The 22766-nt window shown below is 37.7% G+C and overlaps 1 protein-coding gene across 4 annotated transcripts in view; it reads left to right on the top strand.

Moving 5' to 3' along the window:
- LOC150108262 (uncharacterized) overlaps positions 1-22766 on the top strand; it is a 406756-nt gene that overhangs the window by 43226 nt on the left and 340764 nt on the right. For 3 of the 4 annotated variants that reach the window (XR_016548126.1, XM_090390669.1, XM_090390667.1), the window contains exons 1-3: positions 10615-10752; positions 13042-13211; positions 13350-13485. Coding sequence is in view for 3 of the 4 variants with exons in the window: in XM_090390669.1 (XP_090246795.1) it covers positions 13354-13485 (132 nt within the window). In the remaining variant the exon portion in view is untranslated. Of the gene's footprint in view, positions 1-10614; positions 10753-13041; positions 13212-13349; positions 13486-22766 lie in introns of those variants that run through there. The other variant, XM_090390668.1, reaches the window with a different exon arrangement.

The raw sequence follows: 22766 nt of genomic DNA, 5'->3' as shown, positions 1-22766 counted from the left end.
AATAGTCTATTACAGAACCTTAATGTGAATACATCTGTGGGATTGGATGGTATACCGGCATGGGTCTTGCATGAAGTGGCTAAGGAATTATCATTGCCCTTGACCATGTTGTTTAATCTGAGTCTCGGGTCTGGCTTAGTCCCGAAGGCGTGGAAAGAGGGGAAAATAGTTTCACTGCATAAAGGAGAATCCAAGACTATGGTTGCAAATTACCGACCGATCAGCATATCAGGAGTCGTTGTCAAGGTCTTGGAGAAAGTAGTCAAGGGAAAAATACAGGAATGGATTGATGAAAATGAGATACTGTTTAGAGGACAGCATGGCTTTGTGCAGGGTAGATCATGCCTCAGTAACTTGCTCAAGTTTTATAACAAGGTGACGGCTGAACTGGATAAGGGAAATGGGTTTACAGTGATACTGCTGGACCTGGCAAAGGCGTTTGACAGGATACCACATGGAATTCTAATCTGTAAACTACAACATATGGGAATGGATATAGGGTTAGTGAGGGATAGCTGGGTGGTTGATGGAGAGATATCAAAGAGTAGTTTATTCAGGAGTAGAGTCCAAAAGACGGCCTGTGACTAGTGGTGTGACACAGGGTTCTGTTCTTGGACCACTGCTGTTTAATCTGTTCATTAACGATATAGGGAAGTGTCTAAGTGGGACAGTTCATTTGTTCGCTGATGATGCGAAGTTGGGTAGGCGATAGTGAATGCAGAAGATGTCAAAGTCTTGCAAGATGACTTAGATCGATTGGAGTTCCGGACTAAGGAGAATGGATGTCAATTTAATGTGACAAAATGTAAGGTTATGCATTTCGGAGTGAAAAGATTAGCAGCAGTATACCACATTGGTGGAACTGTATTCCAAGAGATTGATGAAGCCAGGGACTTGGGAGTGTTGGTGGATGGGGAGATGAAGTTTAGGGGGCACATTGCGAAAGTAGCTAAATCAGCTCATGAACTCACTTGGTTGTTGAAAAATACCTTGACGAGCAGAGACAAGCAAGTTATTGTACCTCTGTACCGAGCCCTGATAAGACCTCATCTCGACTACTGTGCCCAGATTTGGTCACCTCGGTTCCTTCTTGATGGGGAGGAGGTGGAGAGGATCCAGAGGCGAGTGACTAAGATGATAGCAGGTCTATGGAATGAACCATATGAGAACAGGTTGAAGATTTGTGGGTTGCAGAAACTAGTTGATAGGCATAAAAGGGGAGATATGGTTGAGACATTCAAATTGCTAAAAGGATTCTATAGGATTAATTCAGAGGATATTTTTGAGATCAGGACTGGTGGTGGGAGAACTAGGTGACACCCATGGAAGCTGGGCATGAGCGTGGTTAGCAGGGGTGTTAGAGCTGGGTTCTTTACTTTTAGAGTGGTAAATGAGTGGAATAAGCTGCCAGAGTCTGTTGTGGGTGCCATGACAGTGAGCGAGTTCAAAGCAAGGTATGATAGATACTGTGAGAATGTTGATCAGTTGTGTGAACATGATGTTTAGGGCCTCCCTCGATGAGTCTAAGGACTCCCTGGAGTAGCCCGTAGTAATAATAATAATAATAAAAGATCTGATAATGTTGGAGTCTTGACAAGTAACAGACTGATTTGGAGGAAAATTGTAGATAGGAAGTTAGTAATGATGTAATTTTTTCATGTAGTACTGTCATATCCTGTACACCCCTTGAGGGTATACATGGCAGGAATTTGATGATGATGATACTTTCCTTGTTCCTATACAGTATCTCCTCCTTTCATTTTATATTCCTGTAAAGTCTTCCATCACGATCACCTTTTCACATGCCCAACTAATTTGCCTAAACATTTCACAATCAGTATTCTCTGCTTCCCTGGCTTATTATTATTATGTAACACCTCCAGGGAGTCCAAAGACCTCATCAAGGGAGGGAACCTACTCTACAACTCTCCATCTCCACCCTGCCACCAACTACCTTCATCATCTACACCAACACCATCTACTGCCAACCACCACTAGTATTTTCACAGACAATCATAAACATCCATGCCCATAGCAGGATTCGAACTCACAGTCTTTTGGATGGAGAGTGGATATACTAACCACTCTGCCAAGCAGGCCAGCAGGCTTCGATCCCAGTACCTCTCGCATGCTAAGCGAGCGCACTACCATCAGAGCTATGCCCCCCTTCACATAACAACATCCTCTCAGATATACTAGCCTGTTAATTTCAACTTCACACTACACAGATTCTAAATGAATCATCCTTGAGTAATTCTGTAAATTCTCTTGCCTTTTTATTACTTGCTTTCTCCCTCCTCCAGTTTATATCTCTGCAGTAGAAATCATTCATTTTGATAATTCTCTTTCTCTCCATAAGGTGTTTATTCATAATTTATCTGCATATGTAGTTTTTCAGATGTCCCTTTTCTGTAGCAGCACCCATCTGTGTACCTCTTTCTAACATAAGAGAGCTTTAAACTAGTTTACCATATTACTCTTAATGCTATTATAACAACATCCTCTCAGATATACTAGCCTGTTAATTTCAACTTCATACCACACAGAGATTTCTACTGTGTTTAGATTTAATTTCTCTGCAATCATTAGCAATACTTTAGCAACCCTTCTTATCTTGTCTGACCTTCCAAAATACACTATAATAATGGTATCCCCCAGATATGATATTATTGAAGAGGAACTATAGGAAGATTAAAGAGATGATTGGTGCTGTGGCATACAAAAGCTTAAAGTAAAGAAGTGGAAGAATTTGAAGGGGGCTTTTGTCTATTAATGTATAAAAAATGGCAGATGGTGAAGAAATTCACATCTATTCAAAATGAACCTTTACAGCAGTATCGCTAATTTACTTAAGTATAAAGAGCTAATAACCTTCATTTTGGCAATGAAAACATTATTTTGGTTGCACCTGTTTGGAAACTCGTATCGCAGAGTATATAAGTTCTTTTCGCTATACGCTTTGGTATTAGGTCTAGCTACTCATGATGAAGCCTCAAAAAAGGCTGAAACCGGTCTGGGTTGTGACCTCCCCACCATAATGTAATAACACCATACATTTCCTAAGAAATGTGTTTTTACATTATGGAAAAAATACCTAAGAATAGCGATCAGAATTTACCGACTTTGCTGCGAGTCTTCCGGTATTGCACTACGTGCTAGGGTCACTTGCATTTGCTCACGCCAGTGGTCGCCGATACTTTATAGTTTACTATATTCGGCAAGAAACTCTCTGATTCCAATCTTTGAGTTTCTTATTCGGTTTTAAAACTATGTGGGATTTAATATCCCCTTAATTTAAATAATGTATCACTAATTATTAAAATTAATGTCAACAAATATCTATTCCTGAAATGCATCATCCAATTGCTTGCATCCTCATTACATGATTATAGTTTTAGATGTTTAATAATGATATTATTGTTGCTGATTTGCTGAACTTTCAGAAAGGGGAAATTATATTTTTAACTTTTTTTTTATTTTTTTATATCTAAATACTAACCAAAAAGCATTGTAAACCTATCTTACATTAATACTATTGGAGAGTTAAGAGTTGAATAAACCTAAAAGCACTACTTTAGAGATAAAATATGTTACTTTTTCATGCTCCTCTAGGCTTCCAGCAAGCAGAGTGGTAATCCTATACCTGTACATGAATTTTATCTTCTACAAAAAAACATCTTTACTGGCTGGAAAGCTGAGACTATTCATTTATCCAACCATGACTACTAAAAACAGCAATAATGTTAGAAAAGTAGCTGCTTCTGAATTGTAGCCAACCTGTGTTGCTTTCTACAATACCCAGTGTACTTTTTTAAAGGAAATTGATGGTGTCGAGGCTATCAGGTGAAAAGATGTGCTGTTAGGAAGCTCTGTGATTTTTTTTAGTGTAATTATTATGCTACAGCATCTGATAACATAATTGCAAAAATATTGTTAGCTTTTACTAATCTTAAGAATGGCACCAAAAACTCGCCGCAACAAGGTAGTGTGTAAAGCTCAAGTTCTTACTGCTGAGGAGAGTGTTTGTCCTAGTGAACAGAAGTACTGCTGCAGTGATGATGATGATAATTTATCTGAGGATAAGTTGACATTAGAAATATCTCGATTAAAATAAATTATTAGAAAATTGACTAGAGAATTGGAAAAGGTGGAAAAACGTTTGACTAAACTTAGACACAATAAGAAAAAGGATCAGAACAAGAACAGGCAGGAAAGTACTGAAGTTTGTAATCTTAATATTAATAACAAAGTAAGTCAGTTAAAATCTAACAAAAAAAAAAAAAAGAGGTGATATGGTTTGGTGACTCAATCTTAAAATTTGCACTTGCCGAGGGAGTCACCACTTCTAATTTCCCAGTAGTGAAAATTAAAACTATGACAAATGTAATTGAAAAGCAAAAAAGAAAAGTAAAAGAGAGGGTTGTTCTGGTAGGTACTAATAATTTAAGTAGTGACAAATATAGTATGAGAGAAGATATGAAAGGTCTGTTGGAAGAAGTGAGAAAGAAATGTGAGAGGGAGAGTAAAAATTGTAGGATTGCTACCCAGATATGACGGTACTGAGTTAAGAACGAGGGCAGATGATTTCACATGCAGGCTATGTAAAGAAATGGATGCAAGTTTTTAGATGTGTGGAGTGTGTTTCATGGCAGACTTGTATAAGAAGGATGACCTGCACTTGAATTCATTTGGCAACAGGAGCCTGGAGAAATTACTTCTTGGTATGAGACCCAATTCAGAGAATCAGGGAAAATAGATCATCAAGAGAGAAATGGGAAAAATGTGTGTGAAAGTTCAGTTATGGTATGCAAACATGATAAAGATATGAATGTCTTCGAACATGGTTATGTATATGGCGAAGGGGTGGAAAAATATGCTTTGGGTTCAGACCTTTTAAGAATGTCTGGGGAGGGAAAAGAGAAAATTCTAGAACAAGACCAAATAGATTGCATATCTAATTATAAGAATAGGTTAGGTGGTAATTTATTGTCTGTACACAAATGCCAGGAGCATTAGAAACAAAGGGGGTTGAGTTCGTTGCTTTATTGAATACGATATGGCCTAAGATTAATTATATATTGGGTTTTATCCTTTATCGAAGTGTAAGCAAACAAAGTTTACGCCTGAAGTACTTTCAGGACTGGGGCAACTCGTGGTAAGGCAAGTGATGAGAATTTATACCACCTTTACCATGAGTTGCCCCAGTCCTGAAAGTACTTCAGGAGCAAACTTTGTTTGCTTACACTTGGATAAAGCAAAAATAAATAATATTTGGACAAAGTGGGTTATGCAGGATGAGTGGTGTGGAATTTGTGGACGTGTGGAGTGAGTTCGATGGGCGAAAGAATCTATATAAAATGAATGGTTTGCATTTGAATGGATTCGGTGTAAGGAGACTTGAAAAAGTGTTGTTGAATGAAGTGGATGTGCAGAATCAGGGAAACTAGATTTATTAAGGGGGAGAGGGGAATAGATATGTAGACCTTAGGGAGGCAGTTGAGCGTATGAATGAGTATAATATGCCCGAGCGAATAAGGACAACAAATCAGAATGGGATAGTTAGTATAAGGCATCAAGGTAGGGATGGGGCTAATGGGGGTCTGCAATTCATGTATACTAATGCTAGGAGTATTAGGAACAAGAAGGAAGAATTTTTGGCCTTGGTTGGCACTTCCAGATCACAGGTTATTGGCATTAGTGAAACATGGCTGACTGAAGATGATATAGCTAGTGGGATTGAATGCGAGGGGTATAGTGTGTTCAGGAATGACAGGGAGAATAAAATGGGAGAAGGAGTATTATTGATGGTAGCTGATGAGCTGCAGCCAAGGAGAATAGAAGTTGAATTGCAGGATAGAGAAAAGAGCACATTTGAGGCCATTTGGTGTGAGATTGAGGGCTAGCAGAACAAAATATACAATTCGGTGCTGCTATAGACCAGGTGATGGAATAGATGGTGGAGATAGTATGCATAAGCAAATAGAAGAAATGAGTGGAAGGAGGGTAATTATTATGGGAAATGCCAACTATGGTAGCATTAATTGGAGGGAGGAGAAGACACATGGGAGGAAGGAATTGGATTTTATGCGGTTATTAAGGGATAACTATCTGCGACAGCATGTAATGGAAAATACTAGGGGTCAGAGAGTGCTTGACCTAGTAATTGCATATGAGGATTTGACTGTAACGAATATTATTATTATTATTATTATTACGGGCAACTCCAGGGAGTCATTAGACTCATCGAGGGAGGCCCCAAATCATATTCATCACAACTATTCGACATTCATACAGTATCTATCATACCTCGCCTTAAACTCATTCACTGTCACAGCATCCACCACAGACTCAGGGAGCGCATTCCACTCATTCACTACTCTAAAAGTAAAGAACCCAGCTCTAACACCTTTACTAACCACACTTTTGCCCAGTTTCCATGGATGTCCCCTAGTCCTCCCACAACCAGCCCTGTTCTCAAAAATATCTTCTGAATTAATTTTATAGAAACCCTTCAGTAATTTGAATGTCTCAATCATATCTCCCCTCCTCCGCCTATCAACCAATTTTTGCAACCCACAAATCCTCAACCTGTTCTCATACGGTTCATTCCACAGACCTGCTATCATCTTGGTCACTCGCCTCTGGATCCTCTCCACCTCCTCCCCATCAAGAAGAAACCTAGGTGACCAAATCTGAGCACAGTAGTCGAGATGAGGTCTTATCAAGGCTCGATACAGAGGAACAATAACCTGCTTGTCTCTGCTTGTCAACGTATTCTTCAGCAACCAAGTGATTTGATGAGCTGATTTGGCCACTTTTGCAATGTGTCCCCTAAATTTCAATTCCTTATCCACCAACACTCCTAAATCTCGTGCCTCATCAATTTCCTGGAGCACGGTTCCACCAATGCAGTAAACTGCCTCCCATCTTTTCACCCCAAAATGCATAACCTTACATTTTGCCACATTAAATTGACATCCATTCTCCCTAGCCCAGACCTCCAATCTATCCAAATCATCCTGCAAAATTTTGACGTCATCTGCATTCACTATTGCCCTACCCAACTTCGCATCATCAGCAAACAAATGAACTGTTCCTCTCAGATCCTTTCCTATATCATTTATGAACAAATTAAACAGCAGTGGTCCAAGAACAGATCCTTGTGGTACACCACTAGTCACAGGCCGTCTTGTGGACTCTACTCCTGAGTAAACCACTCTCTGATATCTCTCCGTCAACCACCCTCCTATCCATCTCACCAACCCTATGTCCATTCCCATATGCTGCAATTTACTGATTAGAATTCCATGTGGTATCATATATATATGACCACATAGCCACCAGTTGGTGAGAGCGATCATAGGGTCTTGACTGGGAAGGTGGTTAAAGGTGTGGAATTTACAATTAAGACAGGGTACATGTGTAATTATCGGGCTGGTAAGTATGGCAAGCTTAGGAGTTTGATTGATTCAGTGCCATGGCATGTAAAACTGCAAAGGCTGGATGTTGATAGTGCATGGGAGGTAGTTAAGAAGTGTTTGCAGGAGGCAATGGCTGACTGTATACCTAGAGTCCGAAAATAAATCAAGTAGGGATTAAATAGATGAATAACACCATTAAGCTTGAGCTGCAAAAAAAGAAACAACTGTGGAGGGAATTTAAGGAGAAAGGTGACCTGCAGGCACATGAACGGTATAAATCCCAGGCCAGAAGGGTAACAAGTGTGGTAAGAAAAGCAAAAGCGGATTATGAAAGAACATTAGCCATGCAGGCTAAAGAGAATCCCAAACAGTTTTTTCGATATGATACAAGTAAAAGAAAAAATGTATACGGCAGATTGATTTTAAAGAATGCCGATAGTGGGGAGGTAACCAAATCAGTTGATATGGTAGAATTGCTGAGTGAGCACTTTGTAAGAGTATATCATCCAGGTGGTGACATTGCAGAAATAGAAGAACCAACAGCTTATACGGGAATTGTGGTGAATGAAGTGGAGGTGAATAGTCTATTACAAAACCTCAATGTCAATTCATCTGAGGGATTGGATGGTATACCAGCTCATGTCGTACGAGAAGTGGCTAAAGAATTGTCAGTGGCTTTGACCATTTTGTTTGAGACTCGGGTCTGGTTTAGTCCCAAGGGGGTGGAAAGAGGGGAAAATAGTTCCACTGCATAAAGGAGGTTCCAAGACTGCTGTTGAAAATTACTGGCCGATCAGTATATCAGGAATTGTTGTCAAGGTCTTGGAGAAAATAGCCAAGAGGAAAATACAAGATTGCATAGATGAAAATGGGATACTGTATGGGGGACAGCATGGTATCATGCCTCAGTAACTTGCTCACGTTCTATAACACAGTGAAAGCTGAACTGGATAAGGGTAACGGGTTTACAGTGATTCTTCTGGACCTTGCTAAAGCTTTTGATAGGATACCACATGGAATTCTAATCAGTAAACTGCAGCATATGAGAATGGATATAGGGTTGGTGAGATGGATAGAAGGGGGTTGATGGAGAGATATCAAAGAGTGGTTTATTCAGGAGTAGAGTCCAAAAGACGGCCTGTGACTAATGATGTGCTGCAGGGTTCTGTTCTTGGACCACTACTGTTTAATTTGTTCATTAACGATATAGGAAAGGATCTGACAGGAACTATGCATCTGTTTGCGGATGATGCAAAGTTAGATAGAGCAATAGTGAATGCTCAGGATGTCAGAATTTTGCAGGATGATTTGGATAGTTTGGAGGACTGGGCTAAGGAAAATGGATGTCATTTTAATGTTGAAAAATGTAAGGTTTTTCATTTTGGGGTGAAAAGATTAGCAGTAGTATATCACATTGGTGGAACCATACTCCAGGAGATTGACGAGGCCGTGGATTTGGGTGTGTTGGTGAATTGAGAGTTGAAGTTTAGGGGACACATCGCAAAAGTGGTAAAATCAGCTCATCAAATCACTTGGTTGCTGAAAAACACTTTAACAAGCAGAGACAAACAGGTTATTGTTCCTCTGATATGGGCGCCAGGGTTTCTTCTCTATGGGGAGGAGGTGGAGAGGATCCAGAGATGAGTGACCAAGATAATAGCAGGACTATGGAATGAACCTTATGAGAACAGGTTGAAGATTTTTTTGGCTGCAGAAATTGGTTGATAGGTGGAAAAGGGGTGATATGATTGCTAAAAAAAAAAGAAAATCAGCCAACGCCTTTTTTATTCTCATATACGGGGAGTAGGCGAGGCCATTTAATCCTATCTAACTTTTGGAGACTGAGTGGGCAGTTCAATCTCCACTGGTACCAATCAGAGATAGATAGCCCAAGGCTATCACTAATTAAGCGGTCCACAGTGAAGAGAGATGGCTCAAATGTGCTGCCATCTTGTGGTCCCTAACACAATATATTTAATGTCTGAAATAATGTGGGTTCTACGGTCGATTTTCTTGAGTTTACGGGACGAAAAACCCGATATTAAAAAGGTGGCACACCATTTGGCAACTCCTATAGGTAGAGATGACCTTGCTAATGCTTCTGCCTAGTATCTCCACTTGGGCCTGGATCACACTGAAGAGTCCTCAATAAAAGGTCGAAACTAGTCTGGGTAGTGGCCCTTCCCTTAATGCATAACATTAGACATATCCTCAAGGAGATGTGTTTTGCATTATGGGAGATACTGAGATAGGAGTGATGTTAGCTTGCTCCACCTTTGCAAGGAGTTGCCCTAGTGTTGTACCACCTTACCCCAGTCCTCAAGATATTTTCAGGCGCAAACTTTGTTTTCTCACACTTGGATTAAACTAAATTTATTATATTCTAACCAAGTGAAAAATAAACTTTCAATTACATAATAATATTAATTAAATGTTTGCTTTACTTGGATATTGCATAATAAAACTGTTTATAAGCTCCTCTAAATTTAAGTTATAAGCCATGTCCACTTCTATCAATATAGTTGCTAGACCAACCAATCTTTCTTGGTCATTGCTCTTCGAAAATAATTTTTAATTAGTTTAAGCTTGGAGAAACTTCTTTCCATACTTGCTATGCTAACAGGAATTAGCATAGTGACTGCACCTACCACAATATGGCTAAACGAGCGCCCTTATTAAGCCATGCTGTGAGGCAGGCTGCCTCTATGCTACACCCTGTTGACGGCTGGATAAGAGCTAGGTTTTTCTCCCAGAGAGCAGTGAGTGGAATAGTTTGCCTTTAGGGGTAGTGAGTGCATCTAGTGTGAATGAATTTAAGGGAAGGTATGACATCTGGTGCGAGTGATTTATAGCCTCCCTCGATGAGTCCTTGACTTCCTGAGAGTATATGCTACAGACAACATTACATGTTGTCTGTTGCATATATTCTCTTCCTATCCTTTGAAACTTTCCTTTTCTCTATTTTGTTCTAGATGTCTGCACAGGAAGAGAGAAAATAACAATTATACTTTTTTTTTTCCCCTGCATTCAGAAGGCTACAATTCTTTCATCAATTTCATTTAACACTCAAAATTTGGCAAGCTGTGTCATGTTGAATAAAATTAATGGATTGCTAATATTGCTTTTTCTTTTTATTAGTAATCCAAAATTTAAAGTGTGTAATGAGTCGAAGGAGAATAAGATATTGCCATCATTGCACAAGGGTGATGGTAGAATGCAGTCAGTGAACTAATGACACCTTGTATTTCTTCTGTCATTGTCAGGATTTTGGAGAAATTAGTGACTGATCATATACAGAATAGGACTGATGAAGATAATATTATCTGTAAAGGTATGTATGGGTTTGTTAAGCAGTACTCTTTCAGTAACTTGTTTGCCTTTTATCATAAACTGACAAGAATAGTTGATGAGGGAAAGGCATATACTGCCATTTTTTTTTATTTTGCAATAGAATATGATTGGGTGCTGCATGATAAGATAATATTTAAGTTGCAACACATGGGGCTTAGTGAATTGGAAATTTATGTCTGATAGATATAATTTTGTGTGGAAGAGGACGAAATGGCTGCATGATGATACCACTAGACTTTGCAGAGGAATTCGACACGATACACACATTGAACTCGTCACATAAATTGGAGCAAATGGGGATAGAGGTGAAGTTGGTGATATCGATAAGAAGGTGGCTAATGGACATCAAAGAGGGAGTGCAATCCAGGACAAGACAGATGACCAGCAGTGTGTTACAAAGCTTTATACTTGGGCTGTTGCTATTGAATTTGTACATCAATGATCTAAGAAATAATTGTTATTTGCTTATTATTCAAAATTAGGTAGAGCAATAGTTAACAAAGATTCTACAGAGATCCTACAGAATGATTTAAATAGACTGGCAGTATATGCATAGGATGGCTACCAGTTTGAGTGGCAGAGTGTAAGATTGCACATTTGGGATACAGTATTACAGGCAGCGTATTACATTGAGGGAACTGAATCACAGTAAATTGTTGAGGCTGGAGATTTGAGGGTGACTGTGCACTAATTGAAGTTTTGATTACATATCACAAAAGCAGCCAAAATAGATGATCAGATTACTTGAATGTTGAAGAATACACTAAGCATACTAATTGAGGTTATTATCTCCTCTTTGTAAGTCCATTCCTGAACTATGCATAGATTTGATCACCTAATTTCTTTGAGAATGAGGAAGTGGTGAAGAGGATTCTAGATGTTGGACCAAGATAGAGTGATAGGTGTATGGGAATGCCTTCTGTGAAGGAAGATCGAAGGCTTGTAGGTTACATAGTTCCATTGATAGCAGAAAAGTGGGGAGAATATGATAGAAACATATAAGTTATTAAAGAGGTTTAAGTAATTTTTTGATACGTTACAGGAGGGGAGGGAACAATGGTTACCACCTGGAAATTTTTATAAGAATGTGGTTAGCAAAAGATTAATGTAATGTGTGACCTATTTCACCTATTTACTACTTACTAAACGTTTTGCTTAGTAAGTGGTAAATAGGTGAACATGTGTCCAGAATTGGTTTTGAGTGCTTTGTTGGTGAATAAGTTCAAGGAGAAGTATGATGGGTATTGTGTGAATAATGGTTAATGTGTTTCTCCCATGATGAGCCTTTCATTTCATGAAGATATCCTAGAAAATCATAATGTATTCAGCCTAGACCAAAGTTGTGACTTTAAAGTAACTTGGTGTGTCAATATTGTAACTCTTGTATGTAAAAATGATAATAACTAAAAAGATGTGAGAAATGGAGAAGAGGGGAAAATATGCTGATTGAATATAAACAAGTTAACCCTATGTGGGGCAGTGAATTTCACCAAAATCACATATTAGTTTGTCTGTTATATGATTGTGTAATGTATAGCTCATCTATTTGATTTTTCTTCCAGCACTGAACCACCTTCCTGTAATTGTGATTTAAGGTTGGTTTTCTTCTGGGCATTTTTATTTTCCCTTCAGAAACATTAAAAAAAATAGTACTATTACATGTAGTATTACTATATGTAAGTTACTTAAAAGTAGGAATTTGCATAATTTGTGGAGATCATGCCATTCCCATCATAGTAATAGCCATAATAAAGTTATTCTGTTCTTATAGATGGAACATATATTTTGGAAAACAATTTCTTTTGAACCATATTTTTGATGCATAACAGATTGAACACATCTGCACATTCTCTGGAATATTGCATTTCTAGGCTTTATGTTTATCTTCTAACATATCATCCAATCATTTGGGTTTAAAATGTACATTAAATCAAATATAATTTAAAAATGATATTAATTAACATACAGTATTTGAGTGATTATTTTCATAAAATTTCCTTATGCTATTATACAATCTGCCAAAAAAAAACTCCTATAAAAATTTCTGCTTTAGAATTCTAGTTTGAATAGAGTGGTTATTTAAAAGGGAAAGAAATAAAACAATACAAATCTTTTTGATTTGATTGATTGGATCAGTTTGATCCTTAAATTTTTTAAGCTTTTCATTGTTGAAATTTATTGGGAGAATAGTTGTTTTTCACACAGTACTTTGCATTGTATTTTTCTTTATCTTCAAATGTGATTAGTGGATTTTCTCTGTTCCTTGTAGGTTTTATTGCCCTTAAGGCATTCACTGCTACTACTATTGCTGCTTTCTAATGTACAGAAACAGGATCTAGGCTGATGAATTATTTAAACAAGTCTGATAATCAAGTTTGGAGAAGTGATTAGTTTATTGCAGGATCTGGAAAGTCAACCACTCAATTATAGATGACTTAGGTATGTAGGATATAGAAATAATGTTGTACCACATGATATTTTTCAGTTAAATTATGAGAGAAATAACACATTTTATATTTGAATAATGTAATCATTTAATAGTGACTATATGAAATATTAGTTTATATTTAATGATAGGTGGATGGAGAGAGAACAGGAAATAGAAACCAGAGGCACTATGGAAATTGATGGAAGTCCTGAGAAAGTTAAGGCATTCGAAAAATGTTTGCTTCGAAATACAGTTATTTCTATTCCTCAAGCTATGTGTGAACAGGTAGTGCTATCTTTCCAGACTTTTGTTACACAATGTATTTTTTATGTTATGTTATATTTATTCTTTATCTTTTTGAAGAAAGAACCTATATTGTTTCATAAATAAGGTAAAAAGATGACATAAAAGATATCTTCTTCCTTTCCAGGCTTATAGGCCACTTGGCCTATAAGCCTGGAAAGGAAGAAGATATTCAATTCAAGATTCAATTCCATCTTTTTAAGGGTCTTCCTTTGCATCGGGTACCTTTTGGGTGGTAATTTAGAATTTGTTTAAGTGACTTAAATGAATAGAAGTATTATGCTTCTATTCATTCTCAGAGGAACCTCTAACTTCTAGAGAATGCGCATCCTCTGGGTGGCAGATAGGGGAACCCACCAGATATGGTGGGGTATGTTGAATAAGGACTCGTGGACCAACAGGGCCACAGGGGGCTATCATCTTGATAGCAAGGGAAGTGACTTTCCCATGATCCCCTAGCTGGGTCTATTCTCCCTCTTCTTTGAGGTAGGGCCCCTTACTCTTTAACCTTTCCTATATGGCATTCTTCAGCCAACTCTTGTTAACTCATGACCCTAATGCTATTAGAATATTCTAGGGCTATGGGTCATTCTATTTCTATCTCCATGTCTTCTCTTTAAAATTTACCAAGCTAGACTGCAGATGACGATAGTAAACATAAAAGGTATTTTTAAAAAAGAACCAAAACTATGACAAAATAAAAATTTGTTTAGGCTATTGAAACTTAATGCTGTTAATAGAAATTCACACAGTGAATAGATTCGTTGTTGGAGGTTTCATTTTGTCACTGTCATATTGTACCTTTAATTCATTCACACTTTCCTTATTCACAAAACCTTCCAGTAATGCATTCCACTTTCTCACCATGCAAAAAATTCACTCCCTTGCTTATTATACTTATACAACTTCCAGAGATGGCTTCCCATTCTCTGTATTTTTCTCTTTCTCATATAACCAAAGGAAAGTGACTTTCCTATGATCCCCTAGCTGGGTCTATTCTCTCTTTCCTCCCTCTTCTTTGAGGTAGCCCCCCCCCCCCACTTACTCTTTAACCTTTCCTATATGGCATTCCTCGGCCAACTCTTGTTAACACTGTGTGAAAATTATACAGTAGATTTCAGTTAATAGGAGCAGCCATTTTTTATTGGGACAAGTTCGGAAGAACAAAAACAAAATGAGAATATAATAAGAATATGCTTCATTTATATGAGACATGATGGCATTTAATTTTTTTTATATTGATCCCATGCATGACATCAAAAGACCTATAAGCATATCAGTGCTACACGGGGTGCAGATGAAAACTGAGATAGAAGTTTGTTAATGGGTTTTTTTTTTTTTTTTTTGAAAAGCTGCAGGTTGTAGTTGGGGAATACTTCTTGGGGAAGGCTGTTCCAGAGGACAGAGGTGGATGGAATCAAAGAGGAAGAGGAGAAGCAGGTTCAGTGTGTTTTCAGTTGCACAGTAAAGACAGCTTGCACCATTTTGAAAATCACCTAGAAGATTGCTGTCATATAGAGAAAGATATTGACAATTAAAGATAATGATGTAATTGTTATAAGGTATTTATTTGGCCACACTTAGACTTCTGTGCATGGATCTGGCTTCATCAATATCTGGAAGATATGGAAATACTGGAGTGGATCCAGAGTAAATTACAAAGATGGCATTAGGACCAAGGAATGTAAGAGTATAAGGATAGGTTGAAGGAGTGTGGCTTGCAAAGTTTAGTAGATGAAAGGAGCAGGAGGAAAAGAGATATGATTGAGACCTGTAAGCTTATGTGAGGAATGTAGATGTGCAGTGCAGATCGGCAAAACCTGAGGTTATCGTCGTTTTCTTTATATGATGGTAGTAGGCTGAGCAGAACATGTGGCTAACGTGGGTGATAAGAGTGTGCTGAAGTCAAGAAAATGCAACATGAGATGCTATAGGTATTCTTGTAGCAAGGAAAAAACTTCCAGCAGTGTCTAGTGACTCCATGGAGATTGAGCACATATGGAGTGCAGTGAAAGTCATTCATTAGTAGATAAAAACTTGAAAGATGACATTGATATATTGCAGTTATCACCAAGTAAAGGAGTATTTGAGAAATCAGTGTGTTTCTTGAATGGCCATTTAAAAAATATAAAACAATTATGACACTTTTTTTTTTTTTTTTGAAAAGGGCAAAATTTATTGAATATGTAAATCTGCCATGGTGCATGATTGAAATTAGTATGAAAGTGCTGCATCATACTCCTACAAATAGGATATTAGTTTTAATTTACTCTTAAAAAAGACATACCTCATGAGAGATTACTTTTGTCAAGATTTCTTAAACTAATTATTAAATCATAAAAATTATCAAAATAATATATAAGTAAAGATCAAGGATTCATCATCATCATCATCATCATCATCATCAAATTCCTGCCATGTACCCTCAAGGGGTGTACAGGATATGACAGTACTACATGAAAAAATTACATCATTACTAACTTCCTATCTACAATTTTCCTCCAAATCAGTCTGTTACTTGTCAAGACTCCAACATTATCAGATCTTATATTTCTATCGTCTAAGGCACTTTGTACCGTATCAATCTACCTATATCTTGGTCTTCCTCTGGGTCGTTTTCCTGCCAAACTGGCAGAGAACACTTGTTTTGCTAATCTTTCCTCTCCCATTCTATTTAAGTGACCATACCATCTGAGATTAGCTCTGCTAACGCATTCCTGGATGCTGACAATGTCAAGTTCTTTCCTAATATCCTCATTTTTAATATGATATTGCCATTGATGCCATCTGTTCACGCCTCTAATCTTTCTCAGGACTCTCATATCTGCGGTCTCTAGTCTTTGGTCAAGTGTGTTACTTCTGACCCAGCTCTCAGATCCATAAGTTAAAATTGGTTTGAACACAGTCTTGTATACAGCTAATTTAGTGTTCCGACTAATTTCTTTCTTATTCCATATGAATTTATTCAATTGACTTCCCACGATACCAGCTTTGCTGATTCTGTTGTCTATTTCTATATTTAGTTTACCATCTTCAGTAAAAATTGTGCCTAAGTAACTGAAATGTTTTACTTGTTCCACAGGTTCTCCATTCACAACACAGTTGACATTTTCAATGATTCTGCCTATTTTCATTGTCTTTGTCTTTTTATTGCTGACCTTCATACCATATCTATTACAACAGCTATTCAATTTAGTCAGAGAATCTTGCAGACTTGTAGTGGATTTATTTAGAAGTATAACATCATCCGCATAAAGCAAAGAGCTGACATTAACATCTCCAATTTTGATATCAGGTTTAATACCACATTCCTTCATAATGTGATCCATATAGATAATGAATAACAGAGGGGATAATGTACATCCTTGTCTCACACCAGATTTAACATTAAACCATCTTCCTGTACTTCCTTCAATTCTAACTGCTGACTCACAACTCAAATAAAGACTAAGTATTGCTTGATATAATGCCCCATTGACACCATATAACTGCAGCATATTGAATAGCTTCTCTCTTGGCACCTTGTCATATGCCTTTTCCAAATCGACAAAACTTAAATACAGATCTTTGTTATATTCTCATGCTTTCTCGACTATTTGTCGTAAAGTGAAGATCTGATCCTGACAGCCTCTATTTGGCCTGAATCCAGCTTGTTCTTCACCAAGCTTTTCTTCCACAATTCTTCTCAACCGTTTCTCAAGTATACTTGCATAGATCTTGCCAGGAACACTCAGTAGGGAAATACCTCTGTAATTCTCACATTCAGTTTTATTTCCCTTTTTATATATGGGTACTATGAGAGCTCTACTCCAATCATCGGGAATTCGTCCCTCTGTCCAGGCTTTCTGAACTATGCAGTGCAGCCACTGTAAGACTCTTATACCACCATACTTCAGCATTTCTGGTCGAATATCATCTACTCCTGCTGCCTTTCCACATTTCAAGCCTTTGATGGCTTTTTCTACTTCAAGTATGGATATGTATTCCTGACTGCATGCCTGGTCAGTGTTTTTTATCACTGTGCTGTCATCACTGCTTGTTTCATTTAGCAGTTTTTCAAAGTAATTAATCCATACTTCAAGGATATCTTTTTCTCCTGTTTTCATTTCACCTTTATCATCTCTAATTCCTTTTACAGCACTCTTTCCTCCATTCCTAAGCTTCTTCAACAACCTCCAGAATATTTTGCCACCTTCTTGATATTTATTTTCTATATTCTTGCCAAAGTCCTCCCATGACTTTTGTTTAGCTAGTTTTACACACTGTTTAGCTTTCTTACATTTGTCTCCGTATTCTGTAAGAGTAAAAGCTGACTTATTTGCCAGGAACTTTTGATATGCTTTCTTCTTTTCCTTCACTGCCTCTTTAACTTCCTGTGTCCACCAGGGAGTTCTGATTTTTTTATCTTTGCACACAACCTCACCACATGCCTCTCTGGCAGAATCAATCAATGTTTCCTTCAGAGTTTGCCACCGAATCTCCAAGGTTTGATTCCTGTTCTCAAACTCTTTCATTTTCTTTTCAATAATATTTCTGTATTTTAGTCTACAGTTTACATCTGAGAGCTGCTCAACTTTTATTCGCTTTAAAACTTTCTTACATGTTATTCTTTTCAATATGAAATTCAATTTTATCCTGCTCAAGACTAAATAGTGATCACTTCCAATTTCAAATCCTCTGTACACTCTGGTGTCCTGCACCAGGGAAAAAACATCACTATCAACAATAACATAGTCAATGAGACTTTTCTTATTCCTAGCCTCTTCTCTCCATGTGAATTTGTGCACATTTTTATGTTGGAACATGGTGTTAGTAATAACCAGTCCATGTCCTGAGCAGAAATCCAACAGATATTTGCCATTATTATTAGCTTTGCTCTTTTCTCCAAATTTTCCCAAAATATTTTTGTATGTCTCACAATAATTTCCTACTCTACTATTTAGATCCCCAACAAGGACCAACTTTTCCTTTTTCATTGTGTCAGTTGCTTTTTCTAATGCCTCAAAAAATTCCTCCACTTCTACCTTAGTAGAACCTTCTGTGGGACCATAGGCACAAATAAGTCTCATTGTCCAGTTCCCCATTCTCATATTTGCCCACATTACTCTACTTGAGACTGACTGCCATTCAAGAAGATTAGCCTCGTATTTTGTGTTGAATACTATGGCTACTCCTTCTTTTCCTTGATTGTTATTGCCTGAATATAACATTTTGTATTTATTGCTCAGAAAGATCTCACCAGTTTTGGTCTTTTTTGTTTCAGTCATCCCTATATTTCGATCTGGTACTTATCTAATTCCTCAGCTAGCTCCATTTCTTTGCCATTCAGGCTTCTTACGTTGATAGTACCGATCTTTAACTCTGGTGATGTTGAGTTGGGGTTTGTTTTCAGATTTGTTCCAGTAGCTGACTTTTCGCTGTTCGCCCTGGTTCCCTGGCGAAAACAACGGGGGCCTTGTTTAACCGGGCGACGCCCCAGCCGGCATGAAATTTTGTCATGTTGTACCATCATTTTTTATTTTGGTTTAACCAATAAGAATACAATTTGGTCGGCTAAATCCCAAATTGCCAGCCCATCCTCGTTCGTTCAGTATCAAAGTAGATACCCAACAGGGTGCACCACGAGAAGGTGAGGATTGGACATTAGGTCAGAAGCCCTGGTCGGTTCTCCGCATTCCTTTAAAGGCTATGTGGAGGTCTCCTCTCAGTTATATGGACTTTATTTATGGAAATTATGGAATGTTAATTAATGGAAATCATGGACTGTTGTACGGTGATCAACCGTGCAACACTGAAAGAAAGGATTGTGGATCTACCAGATGTAAAAGAAAATTGAATGTATGATTTGCTGTTCTTGTCCAGTCTTTTTCAAGAAAGAAATGTGGAAAATATAAGCGGTAACTATGTGACTAAAATATATTATGCTGCCACTAGTAGCCAGACAGTACCTGTTTGGATACCAGTGGCTATTATTAAGGTGGAAGCCACAATTAGCAATCTAAGCTATTGATTGATTAAGATTTCATTTTTATAGAAAAATTTTAATTAATAAAATCTGTACTATTCATATCATTTTATTATTTACTGTACACAATCAATAGTACTAATACAGAAGGTCTTTTTTATTATACACCCTCTGTTCAAAAAGAAACTGAACTTTTTGAAAATAGAAGACATGAGTGGAGCCACCTGATGTACCTTTTTGTTGTCAAAAGCAGCAACCTTCATTAATGTAGTGTCAACTGTTTATGACATTTGTTTCATTAGAAGCCAAGTTATAGTGCCAAGAGTGACAGTGTGTTTTGATGCACTGTCGGAAAACGAGTTTCAAACAGAGAGCTGCGATTGACTTTTGTGCTAAACTTGGCAAAAGTTTTACCAAAATGCATCAAATGCTTCAAAAAGCATACGGTGATGAATGCTTATCCTGTACTAAAGTTTACGACTGGTTTAAGCAATTTCAAAGTGGTCGTGAGATGCTTGAGGATGACGAAAAGCTGGGCTATCCAAAAACTGGACTGAGCAAAGTTAACATCCAAAAAAAAAGTGCGTGGTTTCATCAAAGAAAACCCGAAATCGTCGTGAGATTGATTGAAGATGGATTGTGGATTCCAAAATCAACCGTGTGCAACATTTTGACCGAGAGTTTGGGCCTTCGTAAATTGAATTCACAATTTGTTCCCCACAGGTTGACCGACGACCAAAAAATGTATCGAATTGAGCACTGCAAGGACTTCGTTAAAACCGCTCGTAAGGACTCAAACTTCCTTGAAACGATCTTTACTAATAAAACATTGTGTTTTGAGTATGAGCCTGAAACAAAGTGCCAGAGTGCTGAGTGGAGACCACCAGAAGAGGGGGCATTCAAAAAAAAAGTCGCTTGGAAAAATCAAAAGTAAAGACTGCTGATTTGTTTCTATAAAGAATTCAGCATTATCCATAAAGAATTCGTTCTGCCTGGCCAAACAGTCAATGTTGAGTTTTATCTCGAAGTTTTGAAGCGATTGATAGTGAGAATTCGTCGTGTACGGCATGAATATCGTGATGTAGGCAGCTGGTCACTTTTGCGAAATAATGCACCATCTCATCGTTCGAACATTGCGAGACAGTTTTTGAGCAAAAACCAAGTTTGTGTGTTGGATCACTCGCCACATTCACCTGATTTAGCACCCTGTGACTTCTTTCTCTTCCCCGACTTAATTTGCCAATGAAAGGAAAGCGATACGACAACATTGAAAACATTCAAGTGGCAGTAACCACAACCCTCAACAGTATCCCAAAAACTGATATAAAAAAACTCATTTAACGAATTAATTGACCATGCCAAACACTGTATCGAAGCTGAGGGAGAGTACAGCAATCCCTCGATTAATGCGCCCCCGATTAGTGCATCATTTTTTTTCAATACCCAAATTCGATTAGTTTCGTCTATATACATCTTAAAAATAAATGTTACAGATTTAAAAAATTTTCGATCTATACATTTTTTATGGCTAACTATTTTAAAAAATCACTTATCAGGATGAAATAATTTAGTTACCAGTTTGAAACATTTTACAAAGTTATTTTTTAATGGCATACTACACTATTTCCATGTACAGTATGTTCCAAATTTACCTCTAAAATTACTGTCCTCATACACATGAGTTTCTTCATCCATTCACTGGATGAAGAAACTCAAGTGTATGAGGACGAAGTATTAAAGCTGTTGCACAAACTAAATAAGAATTCAGCAGTAGTGACTGATGGGATATCAGCATGGGTGCTATGAGGGGGTTCAGCTGAACTGGCTATTCCTTTGACCAGGATGTTTAATATGCATCTCAGAACAGGGAAGATTCCACAGGAATGGAAAGAATGTATGTAATTCCATTACATAAGGGTGGTGCAAAGACCGATGTATCCACCTATTGATTAGTTAGTATCTCAGGAGTGGTGGTGAAGATTTTGGAAAAATTCGTTAGGGCTTGCATTCAGAAATGGGTTGACAGTGAATCTCTATTTTGCAATGAGCAACATGGGTTTACTAAGGGAAGGTCATGTTTTAGCAACTTGCTTACATTCTATAACAGTGTTACTATTGAACTAGACAAGGGAATGGATACACCATGATACTTTTGGATTTTGCTAAAGCTTTTGACAAAATACAGTGGTATACGGGAATGCGAGTCTGCAAGATTTAAGGTAATCAGTGGTGTAACACAAAGATCAGTGCTTGGTCCACTGTTATTCAATCTGTACATTAATGATTTTGGGAAGGATTTTACAAGCGACATACAGCTATTTGCTGATGATTCAAAGATTGGTAGGGTAATCAAGAATGCTGTTGATATGCTGTACTTGCCGAATGATTTGAATAGGCTGGAATTGTCGGCATGAGAAAATGTCAGTAAATGTAAAGTCATTCATTTCGGCGTGATTAGATATCCTATGTCGTATTATATTGGTGGGATTATATTTGAAGAAACTGATGAGGCTAGGGATCTTGGAGTGTTAGTAGGTAGGAAGCTGAAGTTCAGGGACCATGGCAAAGATTGCAAATGCAATTCAAAAGAGAATAGTTCACATGTAAAGATTAAGGATGTCATTTTGCCTCTTTACAAGTAGGCCTTGATAAGACTTCACTTGAACACTTGTGCCCAGGTCTGGTCTCCTGGTTTCCGTTGTGATTCTGATATATTGGACAGAGTACAAAGAATATTTTTAAAAATGATATCAGGATTATGGAATGCTGATTATGAAGACAGATTGAGAATTTGTACACTGCAGACAGGAGAAAGAGGGGTGAAATGATTGAGATTTACAAACTTCTGAAAGGGTCATATAGGATTTCAATTGATAGAATTTTTCAATTTATGGAGGGTAGGGAAAGGACAAGAGGACATCCTTGGAAGCTGAGAATGAATGCTGCTAAGAAGGGGGTTAGGGCTAGATTTTTCTCTCATAGGGTGGTGCGTGATTGGAATGAATTTTCTTTGGATGTTGTGAGTGCATGCAATGTGAATGAATTCATGAATTAGTGTGATAGCTGGTGTGTGTGTAGTATGTGGCCTCCCTCAATGAGTCCCTGACTCCCTGGATGTCTCTCTTAATAATGATAAGAATAGTAACTGTTCATCTCAGGGGAGTATTGCCTTCTGTCAGTTCATGTATGCATAATCATATCTTGGACTCATTTTCATCTGCAGACTTCCATTTCTTTAATTTGTTGTCATCTGTGGACTTCGGAATACTAGAATTGCTGTGCTACAGCACTTACAGAC

Source organism: Typopeltis vanoorti, chromosome 3, assembly GCF_054136105.1.
Source record: "Typopeltis vanoorti isolate ZY-2024b chromosome 3, IOZ_Tvanoo_1.0, whole genome shotgun sequence".
Taxonomy (NCBI): Eukaryota; Metazoa; Arthropoda; class Arachnida; order Uropygi; family Thelyphonidae; genus Typopeltis; species Typopeltis vanoorti.
Note: the sequence above shows the minus strand (reverse complement) of the source record. Positions and strands in the feature narration are given on the sequence as shown.